The sequence below is a fragment of the Myripristis murdjan genome, chromosome 10 (genome assembly GCF_902150065.1).
Source record: "Myripristis murdjan chromosome 10, fMyrMur1.1, whole genome shotgun sequence".
NCBI lineage: Eukaryota > Metazoa > Chordata > Actinopteri > Holocentriformes > Holocentridae > Myripristis > Myripristis murdjan.
Genome location: NC_043989.1, coordinates 11225669 through 11251825, shown reverse-complemented (window position 1 = coordinate 11251825; position 26157 = coordinate 11225669). Strand labels below are relative to the sequence as shown.

General features: G+C 39.6%; 1 protein-coding gene across 1 annotated transcript in view; it reads right to left on the bottom strand.

The window, feature by feature from the left end:
* gfra4b (GDNF family receptor alpha 4b) overlaps nucleotides 1–25509 on the bottom strand; it is a 42341-nt gene extending 16832 nt beyond the window's left edge. Inside the window, exon 1 of the mRNA XM_030062096.1 lies at nucleotides 25354–25509. Within this exon, the coding sequence (XP_029917956.1) occupies nucleotides 25354–25396 (43 nt within the window). The 5' untranslated portion in view covers nucleotides 25397–25509. The remainder of the gene's footprint in view (nucleotides 1–25353) is intronic.
* Between the last annotated feature and the right edge of the window lie 648 nt (nucleotides 25510–26157).

Here is a 26157-nt window from a genome sequence, read left to right as displayed (position 1 = left end):
AAAGAATAGTTGTAAGTTTACTAGACCATGAAATGTTGCGTTGGGAAAAGAATACTACATCCAAGTAAGGTTACCTTCACAGGGACTCAGATTAAGAGACTCAAATAAACCTGTCACAATATGTGGACATATGTAAGAACATCTTTATTTTAAAGGACAAAATGAATGGTAAACAGTAACCATGAACCCTATTCGCCAACATATATATAAAAGAAGGGAAAAAAAGAAAGAAACTGGAAGTGCCCTGGTTGTCTTTACCATTTCGGTAGTCTGTATTACTTCTAAGATCCATTTATTTCTAACACATTTTTAGTGGGGAAGTTTTAAAATGATTAGGAAGTTGTTTTTGCCAAAACATTTATAATTGCATTAGGATTGGGCGATGGGATGCACCCAACAGGGATTGGTGATAAGCTGAATCAGCTGAATGATGTGCTGGTGATAAGCTCATCTGCATTTGACTTTTCATACATAATGCATTTCAAAGCTTTGTCTTTATTCAAATGATCATTCCTATATGCATGCATGTATCCTGAGGTCCTGTGGCTACAACTCTGATTTAAATGTAGAATGGCCATGACGGCAATTCATCTGTTACAGACTAGTAGACGCTATATCACTGTCTAAATCATGATCAGGAATTTGTTGAGATTCACAACACCTGTAATGTTCACAGACACGAAGTTCAAGACCACAAGAATTCAAATGTTAGATTGCACATGCACACACACACACACACACACACACACACACACACACGCAAACCTCCACTTTATCGAGAGTGACAGAGAGGAGGGTTGAGGCACTAAAAACCTGTATTCATCTGAGTGACGTCTCTCGCTCTGGGATAAGATCAGGTCCTGAATAGAAACCATTTAGTTCCCTGATAACTATCTCCTCTCTCCCACCAGCACCACCACCCCAGTCTCTAATCGATGTTTTCCCTGAGTGGAGCTTTGACTTGAAAAGAGATGGCGGTGTCTGTGGGTAGCCAAGCCTAAACTCACACTGCGTACCCATCTCCAAACATGATCAAAAACACTACAGAGGGACATTCATGGGAATAAGTAATCAAAATCCCAGCCAGCGGCAAGTATTATCAAGGCATGCAAGTCCTCATAACAATGTTGCATATGTACACGATTCCAGATCTGCTTTAATGAACTGGTAATAAACCCGGTGTCACAGCCTGAGCTCCCTTTGGCCGCATTCTCTTTTCTCAATTATGCATTCGGTGCACGTGCTCATGCCTCTCCCCCATGGCTCTTGCATTGACAAATATGCTTTTTATTATTACAGTAATTATTAGCTGTCGAGACTGTCCTCTGGCAAAAAAACAACCCCAGTGGTCGTTTGCTCAAGCAGCTTATAACAACCTATAGTCTCGTTTTAAAGTGAGGAGCAACAAATTTTGCATAAGAGGCAGGTCGGGTGGTGGGAACAGGGTTTGTTTTGGGGTAGCTAAGTTTAGATGCCAAACAGTAGCTCCCTCATTTTAGCAAGCGTTAGCTGACATCTCCTAACATTAACCATGACCTTTTCCTCACCTTAACCAAGTAGTTTGGTTGGCTTGTGAGCTGAAGAGCGTGCTAATGAGCGAACATTTGCTAACTAACAGCAGAGTGTGCATGCGCTACTCATATAAGAAACATTCATGTGGGACGTATTAGAAACTCTAATGTCCAGATTTTATCCAGATTGGCTTTAGAAAGTCTGGACAGCAAAAAAAAAAAAAAAATAAAAATACATAGAATGCGATCACTTGCAAATAACAGTGAGGACAGTCTGTCTTAAAGATCTGACTGAAAAAAACAAATCTGATTTGCCTGCAGTCTGAATGAGGCCTTAGAGGACTGGAAAAAACAACCTGTGTGATCGAATGAGTTTAAGGAATTGTTGGAGATGTGTCTATCCCTTGAGGCAGGGGCATGATGTTCCCATGTTCTCACATGACAAAAGCAGCAAAAGAGCAAAAGAAAACAGAAGAAAAGAAAACAACACATAACATTCATAACACTCTGCTTTTTTCTGTCATACTATTTTCCACCTATGTTTTTTGATTTTCGCTTCACCACCGTGTATTTTGAAAAAAAACGATAAATTGATCCAACAATGCAAGGGCTGCTGCGTGAAGGACAGGGAGCGAATTGTAAACAAAAGATTATATCTGAACACGCCAAAGATGGCGGCTGTTATTCACGCTTCAAATTGCTGCTTCGAGTGAGCAGCCGTGTCAGCTTGATCCAAGGGTTAGATGCTGTAAGAATGACTGACACAGTTGCAAAGGCCTTGTAACATTAAAGTTTGAGTCTTTGAAGTGCAAGTTGACTAGTAAAAGCTCAAGTTTGTGTGTGTGTGTGTGTGTGTGTGTGTGTGTGTGTGTGTGTGTGTGCTCTTAGTTGCTGTCCTGAGCTTTAGACCTTGAGTGAGGACATTTTGCAAAACGAGGTCAACATGGCAAATCAGGATCTTAGCACTTTAAAGTTAAAGGGATATTACACAGCCTATGATATTTATCAGTGTGTGTGAGTAACTAAAAAATTGCAACTTCAAGTTGTTTGCACTGTCCACAGTGGCCTATGATTGACATAAAAATAAAGCCATGTAGCCACAAATAGACAAGCTAATAATGCAGGGATCAAGCAGGAACACCTTGTGATGAGATAATATATCACAATGCAAGACAATGTAATAATAATTCAGTTTTATTATTATCATTATTATTATTATTATGGCTTGAAAACAAAATGTCTGTTTGCTGACTCATACCACCCCTCATCATGAAAACAGGTTGTTGTCGGTGTGTTGTTTCAGTGTTCAGTAGTTGGGGGTTTCAGAAACAGAATGGGCAAAACAGTGATTTTTGAAAGTCATTGTTGAGTCGCTGGTATGAGCCTCAGAAGTATTGTTGCATTTTCTCAGCATTTTTGAGACCTCCACATTAAAAAAAAAAAAAAATGATAGTCTATGGGTGAAATTGATAAAGTAATTCCTGTGAAAAAATTTGTGACATTTTGTTGTTTGATTGTACAAAAAAAGAAAGAAAAAGAGAGAAAGAAGGATTTCCACCCATTTTTGTATTCTGGTATAATTTTATAAAACAAATTGTAAGAACAGCTAAGTGGTCGGCCACCTATCACAAGCCATCATAAATTAGCTGAGCTGCAGTGATCCTCCCCCCATTGGTACTTCTGTTGTCATCCTACAGATCAGCCAAAGAAATGGACATGGTAGCTAGCTAACCAAGTGCTATTTATGGTTCGGCAGCAAGCTGTATTCTAGTTGTAAATTTTGTCGGACAGCGGTCACAGAATACCCAGCTCTTATTTATGTGTTTAGCTTGCACAGCGGTGTTAGATTTTTGTTTGGAGTCATGGTAATGATTGACACTGAGGAGGGAAAACCACACTTGACAGCTCCTCCCCGCCAGTTACAGCCCTTATATATACTGTCAAAATCTATTCCTTGCTATGGCACATTTCTCACACTCCATCTGCACTCTTCTCCAGGACCCTCCTATGGGAGTGTCCTCCTTCAGGTGTGGAGATCAACCCCAGAGTCTTTCCCATCAACACCAACCAACTAACTAATAAAAACTCCTCAGCACCCATCCGACTATAAAGTGCTTCATCCTGAAAGAGTAGCCAAACTCCAACCCCAAATGATTCCTGATGTCCAGTGGTGGAGGGTGAGGGTGTGTAGGTTGAATGTAGGGTGTAGGTCTTTGGTGGCAGGTGATGTCACCTTATATAGAGCACAACAACCGGAGACATCACCTGCCACCGAATACCAGCTACCTCACTTTTCACCATTACATGTCAGACTTCTCAGAGACTTGGGTTTGGGATTTAGGTACTCTTTAATTAACGACTGAACCAACATCAAGTTGTGGTCCTTGCCTTGTGATTGGCAAAATAATGTTCGGATTGAAAAGCAGCTACAGATTTAAGTGGATCCAGTCCATTTTAAGAGAGAAATGTACCACTAAAAAAAACAATTAAACCAATTAAAAAAAGTTTTAAATGCAGGCTTAAATGACAGGGGTGATGATGGAAAAACTCTGTGTATTATCCCTCTGTGTATTATCCCTGTAATGAAAATGTGTTTGATCTGGGATTCCATATTCACATGGCTTGTGCTCATTGTTTATATCAATCTAGACCAGCCTGCTGATGTATTATAGTCATCACTTTAAGGTTGAAATTACAGTAGGATTAGGCTTAGATTATGGCTTTAGTGAATGATTGCAGTCACTAGAAGACATGAACTGTATGTGCACTTGTGCATGTATGGCTATGTACATTTAGTGTGTGGTTGCGTGTATGTGTGTGTATGGGTGTGTGCGTGTGTACAAAGGTGTTTCCAAAGGCCTTCTGAACCACCTGAGACGTATATCACAGGTAGCCTACAATGGTCTTAATGCCCTAGGCTGAGCGCCAAGGTTGAACCCAAGTAACACCACAAACACACACACACACACATACACACACACACTGCAGGCATACACACTGACATATTTCTGGGATTTCAATTCTCATGGGGACATTTGGAACTAAAAAGATAGACAGCACACAGTACACAGTCACGCACACACACACACACACACACACACACACACACATTCATACACTCACACACACATAGACACAAACACTGACACATTTCTGGGATTTTTATTCTCATGAGGAGATTTGGACCCAAAAAGACAGTCACATAGTACACACACACACGCTCACATATACATGCTGACATATTCTGGGATTTTTATTCTCATGAGGGCATTTGGTCCCAAAATGGTAGGCACATAGTCACGCATTGGACACGAACACAGACACACACACACACATACACACACAGACAAACCCCCTGCCCGTTTTGTTTCTAGTGACCCGTTAAGAGAGACGCCAGGACAGGGGCTGTGCTGGAATAGGCTCGCTCCACCGGCAATATACAATTAGCGACAGACAATTTTCTACCAGGAACAGTGATCAGATCCTCTTACAGTCATTTTATGAGGTCTAATAGGTAACAAATCCTAACACTGACCATCTCAGGAAAACATGATAAGACACAAGGACAAAGTAGGACAAAGTAGAACAAAGCTGAGACATATATAGATGCAGCTTTTCTGCACTAGTGAGTGATACCAAGGGGCAGCAGTAAGGACTACCTCTGAATGTGGTGGTGACTAAATTAACAAAGCTATCGAGAAATCTAAGACTTACTAAGACATGCTGCACTTCATCTAAACCCCTTTATTTGGAAAAAACAGAGAAAAATGTAAAATGGAGATAAGTCTAAATTGTGTTTTGCTGAAATCTCTGGAGATATTCATAAACTGTCCCAAAACTTACTTACTTATTCACACTTTGTTGATTTGTTGATAGGACTGTATTCCATCACAACAAGACAGAGCCTCTGCTCTAATGAGAGAGCTGCTGACATTTATATGGAAGCAGGAGATGCAACTTACTGTTAATCAGACTGGGAATTACGCACCGCTTTCTTTTAGCATGCAAAACATTTTCCTGCAAAACATTTAGACTGACCTGTGAAAGTTCAATTTCATTTATATTTTTTTTCCAGATGTAGGTAAAATAGAGCTGAGATTATTTTGGGTTGAGGCTGATGGAAGCAAATTCTGTGCATAGAGGCCAATTCTTATTCTTATAATGGCTTGGCAAGTTCAGTCTCAATGTCACACAACAAAGACGACGTTATCTTCAGTTGGAAATGGTGACATTATGCAAGTGTTATGAGTTGCTAGTAATGGTAGCAATTAACTTATCAGCATATCGTCCTCTGCTTGCCGAGGATGAGAGCGTGACACATCCTGCTTCTCTCAATGTGAAAGTGCTGGCTGTCTGCAGCACAGGGCAGAGGGACCTGGGCCAGCCAACGAGAACACGCAAATTGTAGGTCTTCTGAGATGTAGGGTACAGAACGTAGCGGAAATACTGATCCTGATTCATTAGTAAATGTATGTCACAGTGCAAGAAGGTAGCCAATTAAATCTCGCCTTCGTCATGAGAGCAGCATACTTTCTAAATCAGCAGCAAGCCTCGTCAGCTCAGCTATTAATCATCTCTCCATTTGGTATGTAACAGACTTCAAGTGGAACCTTCACTGACTTAAAGGTTCAATATGTAATTTAAGGACGCTTTAGCACCATGTAGTGGCTCCTGTCGTTAGTTAGAGGTAATATTTTTACACCACAACACAAGTTAGGCCCACAAATAAGGTTAGAAATGTTAAAAGTGGTTACAGGAAAGAAGGCAAAAATATATTATAATATTTACAGACCACAACAATTGATCATGCTATGCTATTAGCAGTAACAAGTCACAACTGTACAAACACCATATGCTGCTTACCTGAACAAATTTAAAAGCTGATTGTTATCTCTGTGGTTAATATGCTATGATAACATTATTCCAAACTGTTTGAACAAGTCAGTCAGCTCAAGAGTTGAAATAGATGTGTGTTAGCCTCTGCTGGTGACACCAAACTGTACAGATGGACAAAGTTAGTGCTGTCTAACACACACCGTGCTGTCCTGCGCGCGCGCGTGTGTGTGTGATTTCCCCCCAAAACAAAACATTAAAGTAATGCCATGCACACCATATGCTATTTACCATAAGTATCAGCTTCCAACTTGTGAATGGTGTTCCCATTAACAATATCCGACTCATAATTACATTTAGAAATCCCATATTTTACTGAAATCTCCGATCCAACTCGGATGTAAATAACGCAGAAGTATCTGGAAAAAGGCACCCTTTAAATGCAACTGAATCCAAATTTAATACTACTTTTATCATGCATGCACATTTTGACAAATTAACAGTTCATTAATAGTGTTACATCCTGCACTTGAACTGTACTATTAGCTTACTTTACATTTCTGATCGCTTACTTTACTCTCCAACTGATGTGAACACTTGCAAGTCATATTGATGTGAATCTTTCCAACCTCGACATCAGTTGATTGATCGGTATTGACAAACGACTCTGAACCCCCGCTGTTGTGTAATGGTCATTGGCACATGTGACCAAATAAATTATTACTTATCATACCTTAAAACACAATACTTTCATGCATTTCAACTGTATATTACAATCATTTAGTATGAAAAATGGATGTTTTCTCTAACAACATCCAAAAATCATAAATTCATCACTTCGAGTTCTTTCAGAAATTAATGGTGCAAAGTTATCCTCTACTAACAAAACTTCCTGTGATTATGTTGTATGCCCTGCAATGTCCAGAGGCCACACTCCAAGCATACGAACTACACAGGAAGCTGGAAGTATAAACTTGACATGGAAATAGTTTTTCAAAATTAGAGGCGGATGATTTACATAACAGTGGCTTTGGGCACTACCCCAGCATGGTGATGAAGTGTTAACCTTGTGTCGGGGTTCATGATACTGTTGCAAGGCTATAATGTCTGCCAGTTGTGGCTGTCACTCAAAAGAGGCATTACAGAAGTGGGCGGGGCCATACATTCCACTAGAATGACTGATGGGCACTTTTACTGATGAGACTCTGAACTGCCCCAGTCCTCTGTGTCCCTCGGGTTCTCAGCGCGCCTCTAGTCCTTGGGACCCAAACATGGTATGGTAATGCAGCAGCGAGTGTGAGAGGAGCTCCCACATGAATCTTGAGATAGGGCTTTTCAGCTGATTGCCTCCATTTGCTCCCATCTTGATAAAAAGGTGCAACATGGCAATTTCCATAGTGTGTTACGTTTCCTCGTAATAAATCTGGAGTCTTTTGCTGCGTATTTCAATTTTATGGGTCTCTGCTGCACTCTGCTCTTAATTGATGTGAGACAACAATCTAGTTAATGCTGTGAGAATAAAGCCTGTTTTAGTTGTATATTATTCAAATGCATGGCCTTTCCCACTGTAAGCACCATTGGTTTCAACCTCAGTTTGATTCTGAGACTCCATTTGGCCACCTAATCAGGAACTAATGTCTTCCCATGCTACACCCAAACTATTAAATTTACCAGTACAAGGAGCTTGTGAGTCGACTAGAGCAAACGTTAAGATGACAAAAACTGAAATGTGGGTTAATACAACCAGATCCTAGCCCACTGAGAGGGATAAATATGCCTCCCCTGTATGAGGTCATTCCATGGAGGACAGAGCAGAGGAGCTTGTCAATCATGAAGGCCCATGGGAGTGCGATGCTGATCTGCAGTAGCGCAGTTACATGTCTTCTTTGGGCTCCTTTGTGATTCATTGTGTTACACCCTCTGACTGAAAGGTCAAGAAGCAAACAGAAAAACCAACAGTCATAGGAACATAAGCTCTCAGTCAACACAAGGCTGAATATAAAGTTACAGAAGTCCTGTTGCCAACAACTGCAAAACAAGTCATTTTCGTAAAAAAAAAAAAATCTTCTTTAGCTGGTGCTTTGATGTGTTTAGAAACTGGGTCAATCAATCACTTTCATTTGTTACAGTCAGACTACTGAATATGATGACATGTTGAAAAGTGGCGTAAAAGGATTTGTGAAAGTCAGTTTTCAAGCGTCTATAACGATGGTGCCAATTTGTCATCTTCAGAGCTGTCAGTCATGCTTATAACACCGCGAGCGATACATAAAAATTACAGCGTTGTGCAAAAAAACTTAAAGCTAAAAATAAATTGTACAATCATAGTCAAACCTCCACATTTTCTTTCCTCATTAACATGTTATTGAAGTGATTCATAACATGGAGGTGTGACAGTGGCCACCTGGCTTTGCTGGGAAGAAAGGCCCTGAATTACTACTACCCTGTGTAATGAAATGCACTATTTAATGGTACAAAACATAATCATCCTTCATACGCTTTCCTCGTTTGTAGTGCTGACATACATTGTTAACTATTTACACAATTGATTGAAAGTTTGCAGAAGAAACAACCTCTTCAGTGCTTCAGGTTTGCATTGATTTTTTCAGTTCAGTTCTATATCCTCTTCTTCAATTCACTGTCTGTAGTAAATGAAAACCTTGAATCTGACTGGTACAGAGAAAAAAAAAAAATATTAGTCATCTACGTCACAGCTTATGGAACAAAAGCAATGACGTTCATGAAATTAATTATTTTTTCTTGTCACACTTGAGTCTTACTTTCACCGGCGAGAACCTATAGCACCTCCCTTATTCATTTCTGTGACGAAAATCACATTTCTTTTCTCAGAGAAAGGATTATTGCTAAGATTAGCATTGCAGGACCAAACATAACTGAAACCAGAACTAAACTAATAATTTATAAACCATATTCACTGTGTTTCTGTAAAGATAAGGATGATACATTTAAAAACATTCAGTGGCAGATTAATTATAGGCTGTGTATATTCAGAATGACAAAAGGAATATAGCGAGCTCTGCTGAAACCCAGAATACAACAGTTAAATGAATGGCACTGCAATTAAGTGGTAGTATCGATGATGTAGTGTCAGCTCATCAAAGCCTTTATGTGATCAGGGAAAACTGACTGTCATGTAAGAGTGCTTTTTTCTGTGTTTTCTCTCTTCCCTCCTTCCCTGGTTACTGAGAGGAATAAATGGGCTAAAAAGACAAGAGAGATAAAACTAAACTGAGAAAAAGCAAAAATGAGAGGGAGAAAGAGAGTTCCCCTGCAACTTTTTGGTCCTTAACCACTATATTAGGGCCTAACCTGTGAAATCATATCCCCACAATAAGTTATATGGTTTCTTTTCATTGTGCACCGTATTACCACTTGTATGGTAATCACATAGATTGCTTCCCCTTGTTTCCTTTGTCCCTGAATACCAAAGCTGACAAGGCTAGCTCATAATAAATGCACTGTGTGTCACTGCCCAGCAGCCTTTCAAGGATTTTTGGTATATTCATCGATTTGAAAATTGAATGTATATGAGCACACTAATGTGATTAACCGTACTAATAAAACCAACTGCATCACTGGCAATTAATTTGCTTCCCTGTTCTCCGTGACAGCTTACGGATGACCAGTTTAAACAGTGAATAATCCAGGAGAAATAGCTAGGTCTGCAGTAAAGAAAAGCTTGAGCTGAGCTGAAGATGACAATGTGGCCAGTGAATATCCACAGAGAAAGAAAGGTATGTAAGATACTGGACGATATTCAATAATTACTAAATTCACACTCTTTGAAAGTGTCATGCTGACTTTCTGAAAGACTACTCTATACAACCCAAACACCAAATAACAAAATACTTGTAACTGATTTTAGTAACAGAATTGTGCATGTTCTGCGGGTATGAAGATCCCTCCGTCTTTCTTTGTGCACACTTTGCACAGTGTGGGAACCTTATTAACAGTGAAACAAGAAATTCTTACGACAGGTTGTTAATCACGAAATGACCTCTTTTTTCCTTTTTTCCGGAATAGGGTATAAAAGGTCTTGTGGCCTTGTAATGACTGGGAGAGAGCAACATCAGCTTTTACATGACCTTTCATTTTGCGCAAAATCACCATATGTTGTCTCTGTAACCTCAAACAGGTGTTCCTAGCAAGTTCGAAGGGCATGTATGAAAGTACTGAGGCACGTAATCCCAGGCAGCAGCTTGTTCTGCACGCCTGCCATGCCACACACACACGAACACACACACACACACACACACACACACACACACACATACACCTGGCTCAGACACTCTCTTTCTTTTCCCTAGGCCGAATATGTGATGCTATAAGAGATATCAAGCCGATTCTCATTATGATGCAGACCATGAGATCTGCAGGGCAATGGATCAACCTCCCAAAAGCAATAACAATGCTGCCAAAAATGTAGAGCTGAGATGTAGGCCTCTTTAGCTTGTTGTATGTGGTGTTGTGTTTTTTTTTTTCTTACAACATTAATGAGCAGGTCATTTCCCAAAGAAAACTTCCACGCATGAGGTCACATCTCCAGTTCCTTAATGATATCAAATCTATCTCAACGGGTGACCCTTAAAGCCTCCCACATGTCCACCACATATGCACTATCTGTGACATGTCTCATTGCTCCTGAATCATTGGAGGTCAATAAAGTCACCAGTTATTGTGCATCATATCCTCTGTTTTGTTCCTCTAATTTTACAGAGATTTATAACTTTGTTGGGGATAGTACCGCACAAAGCATGGTGGAAAAAGTACCAGACTCTAATACCATAATGGAAACTCCGGTAGAAGTTCTACATTCATACTTAAATAAACATAGAAGTATTAGCAGTGAAAAGTACGTATCAAAGTAATAAAGATACACGTAGTCATTGTGAAGAATGGTTCCTTTCATGGTGTGAAACTGTTGATGCATTAACCTGTAAAAAAAATATTTTAATGTTGTAATTCTAACAGCTTCATAAACTGTTGGCTACAATGCATCATATTTTATGTTTTGAATGTAAAAGCTTATTCTGCAAGGTGAGTAGCAACCGCAGCCGTCAGATAAATGTAGCGCAGTAAAAAGTACAATATCCCCCCCTTGAAATGTAGTGTGGTAAAAGTATAAAGCCTCACAAAATTTGGAAACAGTCAAGTGCCAGTACCTCAAAATGTATTTAAGTACAGCACTTGAGTAAATGTTAGTTACTTCTCCTTATACACCTCTGCTTACAAAGATATTAATAATAGTAGTATAGCAACACACTAATAGAAGTCTTTATGGTAATCATAATGGAGTCAACATACAAAAAGTCATTGCTATGCCTATGTTTATTATGACACAGCGCTACAAAAAAATAATTTATGGCAGCACATCCACTGCAGCTTTCACAGCCGCCTGTTCCTTATCACAGAATCAGTGCTGAATCCCCCAGGATGTGTGTGGCAGAGAGTCAATGGACCTAATATGGAGTGATTCTTCTCCAGGGGGCAGATCCATGGGAATGTGGCTCTTGTTTTTCAGTTATCACTCACTCAGACCTGTCAAATACTTAGAAGCACTCCCTTGATGCAGCTAATTAGAGCGTAACAAGCCATGGAAAGGGATGAGATTGGGTTCTAAAGGTGGTGACAGAGGCACAGGGCTCTACAAACTAGGTCAATATCTCGTGACAGACTGACCATTAATAAGAACTTTGAAGTAATATGGTTGGCTAGGTGTCAAAAAGTCTTTTGAATGTAGAAAATGCTCAGAAATGTAGAAAATGCTCTGAGGTGTCCAACAAACGCAGATTTATTTGTGTGTGTGGCAAAGCTGGCAATCTTCCCGATGATACTGTGGGGCCAAGACAGAATATCATGTAGCGATCCTCATTCAGGCTCTGATGACACGTTTAGGCTCTGGCTTCAAATGAAAATGTGGAGGCAACCAAACAATCATGAAAACTGAACAGAGATTTGACATCCCCATCTTGTACAGATGTCGCTGAGCTGAAACAGAGATGGGGGTCTTCTGTGTATACAGTTTGCAATTACTGTTGGCTGCCTCATTCCCTGTGTCTGAAATAATTAATCAAGTAGCGGTGAGCGGAGGTGGCATCCACTCCTGCATGGAGCAGATGTTGTAAATCCACTGCAGCTCACAGAGACAGGTGCCCTCCAGCCGGTTCCTGTCTGCTGCCTTGGTAATGGTGTGTTTCCTTTCCTGGAACACTGGAGAAATCAAGCAGCACTCAGTCCAACCTCTATCATCTCCACATTACAAGGTTATTCAGCAGAACATAACTTGAGTAATCGCCTAAAAAATGGAGATTGTTTCGTGAGACAAAATGTTCAAGAGCGCTGAGACGTATTGAATTTTCAGACTCAAGGTAAATCCTGAACTGCTCTTTACAGTGTCACTCGGTTATTAATATGTTAATCACTGCAGTGCGGTAAACCAGCCTCACAGAACATTTGAGAACACAGTCATGTGACACGCCGATCTGACCAGAAGGAGCTCCACTGGTTGCGACGCATAACAATTTCTACCTAAGAGAAAAACAAGTCAAAGTCCAAGCAACTGACTGAGCGTGTTATACCGATGCTTACACTCCTGCAGAAATCTGACAAGTGTTACCTTTATTATGATACCATTCATGTAGACCTTGTAGCTGCAGAGATATACTCTATTCAGCAGGAGCCTGAGTCAGAGGCCTGGGGATTAAGGTGTTAATCTTGACGGCACATCAGTTAAAAGCTGCTGTTGATCACAAAAGTTTAGAAGCAGAAGTTGAAGATGATACAGTACTTGCATAAGTGGGGCTCTCACTGGGCCTAAAAGCTGTGCCTCCCTTTTCAGCTGGACTTGTTAAGAAATTCAAAATATGGCTCTGAGGTTATAGGCATACAGTGGCCTCTAAGGGCCAAACAGTGGCTCATTAGCCCAGAGTCTGTCGGTGGTTATCCAGAGAGAAAGCTTGTTCCAGACAAGTAGGCACAGCCCCATTGTGACACAATTTCAAATGGAGGGCTTAAGCTCCACTTCCTGCCTTCTCAGTGCAGTATTTCTGGGACACTACTAAATCTATTTGGGGTGAGTGAAGTCTCATGAAGATAGATGGAAGTGAATCTTGGAAGAGAACAGATGACAAAGGTCCAAGGACATATTTCTCAGTTTCCCTCCTCCAGCTCACTGAGTGTGAAAGCAGCATTTTCATAACAGACGAAGCCTACAGGCCTTTGAGTGAGCCTAACTTCCTTCACTCAGACTTTTTTCTCCCAAAAGATTAAGTGAACAACCGGTGTGACATCAGCAACAAGTTTATCCCAGACAGTTGCCAAGAGCGCTGCAGTTTTCTCGACTTCTGACAGATGTAATCCTCTTTAAAATGGTAAGATTAGTAGATATGGACTTTTTGTGTAAATAATGGTGCTCTCTCTTTCTCCAGTGTAACAATCTTGAAGCTATTTGTGAACTCCGTTTTGATTAATATAGTCAGTTTTCTTTCTGTATCCTTTATGGCTTTTCTTGCATTAATAAAAATGAGCAGCACAGCTACTAAAGTGTCTTTTAGGTGAAATGTGTACTGTATTTACCCATTTCAGTGTTGCTTCCTGCAGTTAACAATGACAGCTGTTGATATTCAATTCCTTTTTTTTTCCTCCTCCATAGCAGTTCCTCCTGTAACAACCTATCATATAGCGGACAACTGTGTGGGCAATATTGCCAGGAAAAATTGTCCAAGGATTTATCTCAACCATTTTAGAATGATTTTATGTCCACTACTTATTGCCTAAAAAAACCCCTTCCAAATGCAAGAAAACATTTTTGTATAGTTTATCCTTTTTTTAGTTTCAGTCGATTCTTGCTATGATTGCTGTCATGTCATCTTGCCCAATAGGTTGTCAACATAACGTGAGGCGAAAACTGAGGAAAAGTGAGAAATAAATGTTGATAAACCTACCAGAAAGCCAGAGTGTGAGCTCTTAGACAATGTTGCTGGCATTGCTATGATGGATGCAGCTGCTTTTAATCATTGTGGTCTCAACACAAGTTTTATGACAGAGACAATAAATGAGCTCACTAACTGAACCGTTTGATATCTGTAGCTGTGCCTGTATTATATATCATATTATTTGTATTATTTCATCAAAACTAAATGTGACCTCAGACTCTACCGTATTTAATTACTCAGATATATTCAGGGGTATTTCATTGTTTGTTTACATGCACAGGCAAGTGAATTACACTGCAATTCAGCAAGCAAATGGAATAGTTTCTTATCAGCCTTCCCAGACCAGACCATATACCAGTCGAGCTATGGCACAAAACAGTTTTTCACTGAAATTAATTCAGCATCTTTTATGCCCAGGAGGAGCTCTTCAGTTAATCAAATCAGTGTAATCAGTTTGGTAGCCTCATTGTTATTGAAATAAAAAGGGATGACTGGAAATGCTTGTTTGCATGAAATAAATTGAATCATGTCTAGACCACGAAATATGATATCTTAAATACAGTAAACGGCACAATAGCAATAAATACCAAGCCACCAGCAATCCATGACCCTAAAAAGCCATGTGACCTCACTCCAAACTATGTGCTTGGTTTTAGGCACGGGCGAATCGGGCAGCCGCCCGGGGCGGCATTTTTTCATGTCACGTGGGGGGCGGCACAAGCGCACAAAAAAAAAAAAAAACATTAGCGCTGCAAAGCAGTTTTCTATTACCGTATTCATCTGAATATAAGACGATATTTTTTCCATTGAAAATGCCCTGAAAAAACGCCCTCGTCTAATATTGGGGGTCTAAGCAAATACACATGTATTGTAGGCTACTTGCATATGTAAACCAGTAGGTAGGCTCGCCTGATGCCGCGATTACCGGCGAATGGCCGCATTGCGCAGTCAATAATCAACCATGTTGTCTGTGTCATTGTCTGTTGTGCTGCTGCAGCCGCGTATGAACAAAAGTTGATTTATAATGAAAGGTATATATGGCAGTATGTGTGCGCCGCTCACCTGTCAGATCCGGCAGACCTGACCGGGTGGGCGCGGCACCAGTCGGCGGCGGGCCGGCCGCGGCACCGGCCTGATGCCTACCCGTGCCGAATGGTATGGTGGAATGGTATTTACAGCGGCAATCCACAGTTGTTTTTTTGTGTATGTATGCATGTATATATATATGTGTATATGTGTATGTGTGTGGGTATGTATTCAGGGTGATGTCTTTGGTGCTAAGCACTTACAGTTACAGTAATTCCCAGATATTACTTGTCAGTCAAACAGCGTAACTAGTACTCTTTCTCTGTCTTTTTTTTTTTTTTCATTACTTAAGCCATGGTGATTATGATTTTTCATGCCAACTATCCAGTCCCTCTATTTATCCCAAACAAATTGCTACTTTACTGCTGCTGCTGCAAACAAAAACCGCATCACTACTTGCACACAAGATTTTTCCTAGGAAAAAGCCTACCTGACACCACGGGTTTATAACACGTCTGGGCAAGATAAGCCACAAGTGCGGTGACTGGCGACGGTTTGTTGGTCTCTTACCCATTTGGTAAAGCAGATGTGGTATGACAACAGGGGAACTCCTCACCCAACCATAACCCTAACCTTAATCATTTGGACGTGGGATTCACAATCGTGCATTTTGAACATCAAATGCAGAAACTTTCAGCCACTCGGTAGTGGTTCAGTCACTATTATGTTATATCAATCAGCAACATCAGTCATCCACAACTGCTTGTAGGATGCATGCCAGCCTTCCCTTACGCTTCACTAAATTCCTATATCCATCTGAAGGCAGCACATCTGTAGCCTCTAATTTGAGAGATGCTGCACGTTTTACCACACACCATCAGAACAATTACAAATGTTATTCAGTATTGGTAACAAGATTACACCTTGTGCAACTAGCAGCAGTTTTTTCAGAAGTACACAAACTTCTTTGCTTTTGCACACTTCAGACTGATTGGCTGTATCTCGGTAGGCAATTACAACTTCTATGTTTACACAGTTCAAATCATCACTCGATGTCTGCACGTAGAAATGTGCTGTTGCCTGAGATCAACTGCATGTGTCATCTCTTTTCAGCACGTCATGCATGGGATTTTAAATGCAATAGAGAAAGGTGGTGGAGAATGTCTGTAATTGTTAAACGAGATAGTGGCACGACATTAAAGTAGTGCACTTTTTTTTTTTGTTGTTTTTTTTTTGTTAGAAAACTCCAATTTCCACAATTCTCACTGGAAAAAATCAAATAAGTAAGGTTACTTTTGTCATGCAAATAGGATATTTATCAGGGGTATATTAATTCTAATTTACATAATCATGTAAATGGTTTTAAAAAGCTATTGCTTTACTCACTGTATTGGCAGTAGAGGCTTTATTAAATGTAACCAAATATGATTAACTTAAGGCAATCAATGAAGTTATGGAAATAAGATTGTACTACAAAAGTAGCTGTAACAGCACTTTGTTAGTATGTGAATAATTGTCATGCAACATATTACATCAGCATTACGCACGGAAAACACAGCAACTGGGCTTTCACCATTTCCAGAGATGTGAGGTAACCTTACAAAGGGATATCATCAACCCTGGGCGCCATGTTTGGGACGTATATATCTGCATCTATTGACTGCATTTCCCAAACAAGAACATCAGTTTCCTCTTGGGAGAAGCCAGTCTGCATTTCCCTCTCCATTACAAAACTGTCATTAGAAATGGCAATGCTTTTAAAGGTGATAGGGAGAGCTGATTTGGCTGGTCGTGAGTGTCACCAGCAACTACCACACCTTCTACTAATGCTTTCCTCCTAATCCGACCCCTGCGACTGTACCGCCACTGCGCTTCTGCTGCACCAGCACCTCTGGTCATGAAATTACCAAAAATCTCACACCCCAGTAGTCACACATAGTCACACCCCAGTGAGTTTCCGCCATGAGCTTGTGCCTTTGCCTGCGTATGTGACTTGATTAATGAAAATAGAGCCCTAAAGCAACTCTCGACAAAATGTAATCTAGATGTGTCCTAAATTATATTTGCATATTTGTGTTTTTTTGAAGGGGTCATCAGAGGAGATGCTACCACCAGGGCACATGGATGGTGCCAAGAAATAATTTAAATTTACTGAGTTTAACAGATGCCCTGTGCATTTAGGGAACCAGTTTTTGAACGGAGAGCAATTCAATCACTGAGGTTTCCTGTCTTTGGAACAGCACTTTGATTTGCAGTGAGCTGCATGGTAAGCTTTTGCAATAAGAAACTTTTGATACTACCAAAGTTCTGTCAGTGACTTTTTATAGGCGAAAAAAACTTTTCAGGCTTTGCATAGTACCTTTGCATAGTATTTTATTATGTTTTTATATTATTAGTGTCCCAGGGGAATGGACTAAACAAAATGTCCTAAACAAAATGAATTACAGTCATGCAGTATTTAAAGGCAGTGAATCAGCAGAATGACATAAAAAGCATACAAGCCCGTGGCCAGATTTTCTACAAAATAGAAGAAAGGGGGAATAGAAGCCAGTGTTTTGAATAAACCTGTCTGAAAGTGAAAGAATGCCTCAGATTCCCAGTGTGAACATCGAACAGCATGTGCATAATGTGCAGATTTAAATTCATGCTAAGGCTCATGTAGCATGACGCAGTCTGAATTGGGCACTGTGTGAAATTTGCCAACATGGACATTCAACATTTTCATTCAACTGCGGGTGTGTGGTGTGATGTGTGGGTGTAAAAGCTGCCATGTTTGATTCTGCTCTCCTCCCATTTCCAAACAAAAATGGAAATTAAGAACCCCTAGCAACACAATATGCATTCCTAATTGCTCCACCAGGGCCTATTTAAGACTATATGTGTCAGCATTACTATAGTGACTAATGCATACTGATTAACTGACTTTATGAAAATACAGCATTTCCACATAGTCAGTTAGTAAGTTAGTTTCTTTTTTTCACTAAGCTTTCTTGAGCAATGGCATCTTTACAATGTGAAACTAGAAAATCCTAATATATCTTACTGCAGACTGAGTGTATGTTATTCTCTGATAAACCAGGCAACTGTAATCTTTTAAAGGTAACCTGAAGGTTCCCTGAATATCATTGTCAAATGAGGTGGGACAATGATCATCGGTGCTATTTTCTTTTGCCAGAGTGACCTTTTTACTGGCAGTTTTCTGCAGTGCCTCCCCGCCATGCTTTTGGACACCAGTCTACCTCTTTGCAGGGAATTAAGCCCGAGAATGTTTAAACTGGTCCAAATCAAAAGGAAAAAAAAGGGGTTTTTGGGCTACTGTTGTGACAGCCAAAGCAGAGGATCTGATGTGATGATCCCTTGTGAAATTAAACTAGGTTAAAGCCCTGTGCAGAAACCTGTATCAAATGCTGAAGGAAAGGGAAAAGGGGGATTTGTAAAAAATTGATATGTCTTAGGGGTTATCAGGTAGGTCGATCCCATCATTGAATTAGGTCAGTCTTGCATCCCAGAAACACCCCTCTGTACAGTCTCAGTGTCCACGATATGCTTACCCTCAGACTTACAGTTCGCCCACAACATCTGATCCAGCCATTTCTGCATTAAATATAAACCACGGCTATGGTAGGCTAATGGAGCAGCTAACCCATCTGGCCTGAAACTCTTCTCTCAGCAGTTCAGAAACCACATTCAAATGTGCACAAAAGGCACTGTGCTCAAACTCCCAGACAGACAGATCGATTTTCAACCACCAATAATATAATAATATTAATTATTAAAAACAAGTTTGTTAAACTGCAAAGTAACTATCAACTACTTATAATGAAACTAAAAATATTTGCCAACAATTGTTTAATTCACTTCCTCTGTACATGTATCCCATAATTTTTAGGGGAGTAACTTTAATGGTAACTGTAACATTGTATTATTACGATTATTTAATGATCCTTACATCACAAGCACACCTTTTTAGTACAGTGTAACTACCATGTCGTTATGCATTACTGTCAGTTCTCCTGTTTCAGCGTGCTTATTCAGTCACGTTTTAGTTAGCATTATGGAGCATATGGTACAGGTTTGTCTGTACTGCATGGGAAAGGAAATGATGAAAGGATGTGATAAAGGCTTTGTAATGCCATGGGATTAGACATTGCTTTTGTTACTCACTCTGTAAATTGTAATGTCTTACTTGGTAATGCTGCAAAACATACATGGTTTCTTTTAATGCATGGAAAATCTGTTGCAAATCATATGGTAAGAGCCTGGTAATACCATGGAAACAAACAAGGCTTCGTTTTACAGTACAGTTTCAGTTTACTTACTGAGTACACTGTAAAAACATCTGCATGGATGTACCCAGTATTTAAGATGAACCATGACACTGGAGGAAAGCTGTTCCTGCAGGGGGTCTTATCAGGTGAGTATTGATATCATTTTTCAAATTAAATAAAAACAACTCCATTGTCTCTAAGGAAAATTTAATAACGCCTTTATAAATGGGTGTAGCCATGAAAAATAACTATATGAGAAAAGTAATTTATTGAAAAGTATTATCATAATTTCTAGATGGATCTAGTTAAACTTGGGCTGCCACCAACATAAACCTTAGGTAACTACTATTGTAACTTGAACTGCTTGCCTACTTTCTTAGGAAATTCGCAATTATATCTGACTCAGCCTAAAACACTGCATCTGCACGGTACGTAGTTGAGTTAATGGGTAATAGTGGGCATTTTTCTTAATATTTCAACTGCAGTTTCTTACCAGGATCCAGAACATTTCCTCAGAGAACCGCAATGGGATTTCTTCCAAACCTTAAGTCACTGAATGCTGTTACATGACCCTGTCCTAATCTAACCAAGGTGACCTATTTGGCTTAACCTGAATCAACCTTTAAGAGCAGCTTTTACTCTTATGCAAACACAACCATGTATAGAGGAAAGTGCAAATGAAAAGAAAATGTCACAGTTTAACACAAGGGATCACGCAAAGTAGATAGTTGTAGATAACCTTAGCAAATATTCTACCATCAGCAGTCTGGAGATTTGACTAACGGCCTTTGAAAACTATTCTGAAAACTGCTATTTAAATGATGTCACGTCTAACCAGGCTTCAATGAATGCTCTGATTGGTCAACAGTACGCATAGTTAATGAGGTGTCCTATAGCCTCTCAGACAAGTGACAGCCAGCGACTTCCCAAACTAACCCAAATCTCCATGTCTCCATTGTTGCTGCGTGCCAAAGCTCCGACAGGGGATATTATCTCCCCATAGATAGACATATTATTATGCAGTGGCTGGCACAATTATGCAGAAGGTCAGGCTCCCACTCAGTCCATCTATGTACCATCTAAGAATCAAATAAATATCAAACTTTCGCTATTCAAAAAAAAAAGAAAAAGAAAAAGAAATCATTGAACTGGATCTTTAAGTAATACCCAAGTGATTTTTTTTTCTTTGAGAATGTACGTTTGCCTTGAAAAGAATATCTGTGGAAAATGTTCTTGTAAAACTCTGTTAAAAGATAAATCATAGGTAGTTTTGTAAAAATGTTATGGGAAAAAATCGCTGAAGGAAGGGTTAGCCAATCCAGATTTTGGCGTATATATTTAATACAGACATTATAGGTCATTAGTTTGACTTTAGCCCCCTGTAATCCAGAGGTCTTAATTTAATCAAGGTTTAAGTCAATTTGAAAGATGCTTTTAATACTGTAAATCAAAAGAATAAAATTAATTTAGTAATGAGGCGACAGTGATTTAACAATATGCATCACAGTTTGATCATGGATTGGGGCTTTGAGCTCAGACTCAGTTTTCACCAACTTACAGTATTATTACAGTATTATTTCAGTAACCACCTCCCCCCACCTCCTCTTCACACCACCGCCCGCAACAAAGTCTGACAACATCTGCTCTGGCTTCGCTCCCTGGGACTGTTCAACTGTGACTAGCTCTTTTTACCCATGACTTTATGTACTGTTTGGCGCTATTACACTTCAATATTATAGGCAGATGATTATGTGAGGTATTGAATAATGTCACTATTAAAGGTCAGAGTCATCAAACTGACTGACATTAGATGAATGGCAAGCTGCCCGCTCAACAGCAAAGTTTAAAACCTCAATAATTAAATTCCAAGGCATTTTTTAAGGGCCCTGACAATGGCTGGAGAACAGAAGCAGCCCACAGGAAAGGAGTGTAATAGCCATTCTGTCTCTAAAGCTTTTAACCCCGAGCTCAGCCAGTGAGTTAATGTTACTCAAATAATATTGATAAAGTTCGGACGGAAAAACTCATACACTGGATCGTCTAGTTTTATTTCCTGATGCTCACCAGATTCAACACTGACTCATGGGATCTAATGAGAGGCATTTCTTAAACTTCCGTAAAGAATTTGATTTATTAACAATGTGGTATTGGGACAATTTCAGAAAGATTTTTTATGTGAATATCAGCAATATAACAAATGCTGATTGCGCATTAGATGAATAATACAGTTTTATGCAAGGTGCTTATAAATGTTTGCCAAAAATGCAGCAATCAAGTGTTTTATTCACTGCTTTGCTACATTTTATTTAAAAAAAAAAACAAAAACAAAAAAAAAAAAAAACCTCCTTTCTGTTGGGTGAAGGCACACTTAATCTTCGGGTAAGAGTCCCATGATCAAGATAACAATATCTTTCCTCAGCAATGATCCAGACATTTAACTGGAATTGGAAGGACTGGCCCATTTGTCTCGCATGAAGAAAGCATGAGCATCTGATAGGCTATCTGTTCGCCATGGGTAATATGTGCTCCAAATGAGATTCATGACAAATCCCTTACAAGAGGCCACCCAATATGCTAGGTGATAGCATGCTTGGCAATACTTATCAGTCTCCATTAAAGATACAGGTCATATCGCCCAATGTCAAAACCCTTAAATCACAAAATAGAGCATTATAGTGGGCTGAGGCCAGGTTCTGTTGATTCCATGAAAAGCTGCTAAATAAAACACACCTCTCACTGAAGAAACTGTTAAAAAAAAAAAAAAAAATAGATGATTGTGTATGCTACTTAATTTTGAATACACAAATATCCTTGACAACCAGTTCCAGCTTTTAAAAGTAAGACTATTAGCTCAATTACTGCCAATTCGCAGACCTTTTGCACTGGATGGTTATTTTTTACTGCAACCTTTCCCACTTTGAGTACCACTAGACATAATTTCTTACCCATTCAATATGAACCATTAATATTCAATGCAATAACCTTGAGCTACAGTTGGGATTTGCACCTCAATACGAACTGGTCGTGATCTGACTGTGATGCCCCTTTGCTATCTCACATTAACGCTGCAGGCAAATGCTTATCCCAAGTAAAGGAACTTGCACTGTAAAATTGTATTTAATTCTTTATCATTTTATGCCGCCATCTGGATCTGTCAAGTCAACCCATGTGCACATTCATCATGAAGACAAGATCAGTGCTTAGACAGTCAACCTTTTGCCTGGGATATATTTTATTTCTCATAAGTGCTAGGGCAATAGGGATGCAGTTTGAGCTCCAACTCATCCAAATGCAAAATCTGGCCTTCTCCTGGACTGTCTTCATCAGCACCTGAGGCTTCAGACAGATGATCGTCATTGCTCGTGGTCCACATGTCTCAGCTCAGACTGGCATGCTGCGATATAGCTACCTAATGCATGAGCTCTAATAAAGCAAGTCCTCCTGAGCAGCTTGCTGCAAAATGTCAGTTAGTTTAGACTGGCACCACATGATCACTGGTGGTTTTCACAATAGCAACTTAGCTTATCTTTTCATCACAAGTACTCTTATAACATTCATGTTCAACATTCAAGTACAAAATGTTGAATGAAATGAAATGAAATTATATATATATATATATATATATACACACACACACACACACACACACACACACACAGAGAGAGAGAGAGAGAGAGAGAGAGAGAGAGAGAGAGAGAGAGAGAGAGAGAGAGAGAGAGAGAGAGAATAGCCACTGGTATTCTTGCTGGGTATTGAAAAAACTTTTCTCAACTGTTACTACTGATGAAACATGATTTTATCCAACAAAGAAATGTACCAAAAACCTGTATCAGTATATAAAAAAGTTTTCTAAAAGGCCTAATGGCCAGTCTTCTCAGCTAGGAAACACTTTTCTGATATGTCCTTTAACAGCACCTGTTGGTTCCCTTTCTGGAAAATTGGGGTGATTTTGAAATCCTGCTCTTAGGGTGGCTTACAGGTACTGGGACAGTTAGGTAAGGTGGATAATGTGTGAGGTCGTCTATACAAGCCATATAAGCCACAATAACGGTTCAGTATGACATATAAATATGTTGAGTAACCCAAACAGCCCATACTTCCTGACCTTTTGCAGACATGGCTTCACTAATTGATTTGGCCAAACAAGACGGCTTGAATCATTATCTATAAAGATAACCACATAAGAAAAATGTTGATTTTGATTAAATACAATAAATTGGTAATCTGAATACAGCAATACATTATAGATCAGAATTCAAAACTGAATTTGCATTTTTGCAAAAGGAAATATAATGACTGGAATATAGCTTGCAGGCTTATGGCTGGAGTACATTACTGCATCCTTCCTTTTCAAAAGATCCATTATCAGCTCATGCCAAGTCAATGTGTCTACACGGATGGTTGTAAGAGATAGAAATGTGAATGACTCAATGAAACAAACAATGACCATTTCCATTCACTATTCTTCATTGGCATCTCCTCTTAACTCTCCAAGGAAGACATCCAATAAGAGCGTCAGTTGATAAATAAAAAATGTTTACAGTACAAGCCTGCCATTGTGTGCTGTTGTTTATCAGGGAGGCTGAGGCCAATTAAGATGGTAAGAATCATCTCTGGTGTCAAGGCCATCAGTGATAATAATGACATTAAGCCTTTGGCAACAAGGCTAAGATTGACATGTATTATGACTGCAGTGAGAAAAACATACTTATAGACAACAACCCACAGCTCTTTTCTCAATTCTTTGATTGTAGGCACAAAAATCAATAGTTCAACTTCATTCAGTATCATGGATAGTGTCTATAGGTGGGTGGCTTTGCAGCAATGGTAAAGCCAGCCAGGCAGCTCTGTGAAATTGACTGAAATGACTGATATATTTGTGGATGGGTCACTTTGGAAAGCTTTGCTAGAGTAACCAATGTAGCAGAAAACAAGGTGTTTTTTTTTTGGGGGGGGGGGGGGGGGGGGGGGGGGGGGTTGGTTTTTTTTTGTCTGTCTGTTTGTTTGTTTGTTTGTTTGTTGTTGTTGTTGTTGTTGTTGTTTGTAAGGAAAACTTACTATTACAGCCAAACATGACTCAGATCATTTGGTCAAAGGTTAACAGCTATTGAGTAAATATGAATACAGTATAATTAAAACTTAACCAAAAGCACACAGTTATATGGACATGGAAAACAAGGTTAAAAGAATATAGACAACTGCATTGAGATTGAGCCAAACACGAATCTACGTGGTCATTCAGTGAGTAGGGAAAAAAAAAAAAAAAAAAAAAAAAAAAAAAAAAAAACACTGTCCGTTTTCATGCACGCACTCGCACAGTAATACGTAAAAGCACGCGCGCACACGCTTACCGAAAGCCATACACTGCACGCGCAAATGCACACGCGCACACGTTTAAGCACGTGTACGTAATATTAAAGCCTCACATCCACATAACCCACAATATAGACATAACTCATTACTGCCATGAAACCACTGTAAAACAAATGGATAACATATTATGTCATTTTTTCTGATTCTGCATGCAAATATATTACTTTGATGGATAGGCAATTGTAACATAAATAATGCAATCTAACAGGCTAAGAAATGAACAATACAGAAATTCCGTTTACTTTCCGGTGCATAATTTGATCAGATTTTAAATAGCATTTTTTAAATCCAAGCTCAAACATTCACAGATTAGAATATATGATGTTTTCACCGGCAAATGAAAAATAACTCCATTTGACAAACTGAATGAAAAAAGTCATTACTTACCCAAAGTTATAAGATGAAACAGATAAACTCCCCACAGATCCATTACTATATGAGATGAAAATGTTCTGATTAATTGCGGTAACTCCACGCTACGTAACTACACCTACAGCTCTATAATTAGGCTACACGACAGGAGGATGTCCTGTTATGCATATGGAGATCATTACTGACACACACACACACACACCAAAAAAAAATGATCTAAAAAAAATCCTTAAATCGCTCTTTGCGTCTTTGCTTTTGACAGAAATCCCTTAGTTTCTTCAGCGGCAAGGCAAATATGATCTCGCTTGTGCATTTGCGCAAAAGCAGAGGCGTACATCTGCGCTGAAATGTCAGTGAAAGTTGTATGGTCCAGCACTGAGAGAGCGTCGACCGAGCCCCTCGCTCCGCTGTGAGCGAGATGCTGAGCGCTGCTGGGAAGAACCACTGCCAAGAGGGAGGGAGAGGCCGGGAAGCAGATATGCCGAGGGTGAAAAGTGTGTCTGCCGGTCAGGGACAGTTACCCGCCTGGTTAAACGACCAAAACATATGTGTCGGTCCACTGGAGTGTCCGCGGCACTCCGCAGTGAATCCTTAGTTACCTCATCCCACTTTGTGCTATGTTTATCCCCACTGGTGTCACCATGATTCCCCTGTGATATTCCAGTGCCATCTCTATGGGGACGTATAGTTTTTTCCTGTGACATTTGTGTCATATCACATATTTCTATCATATCCATCTATTATAGGGTTGCTGTATTTGTTGATCTATGAGGTCTTAAAGGTTGCTTGTGCTTAATTCATGTTAATTATCCTGCTGAT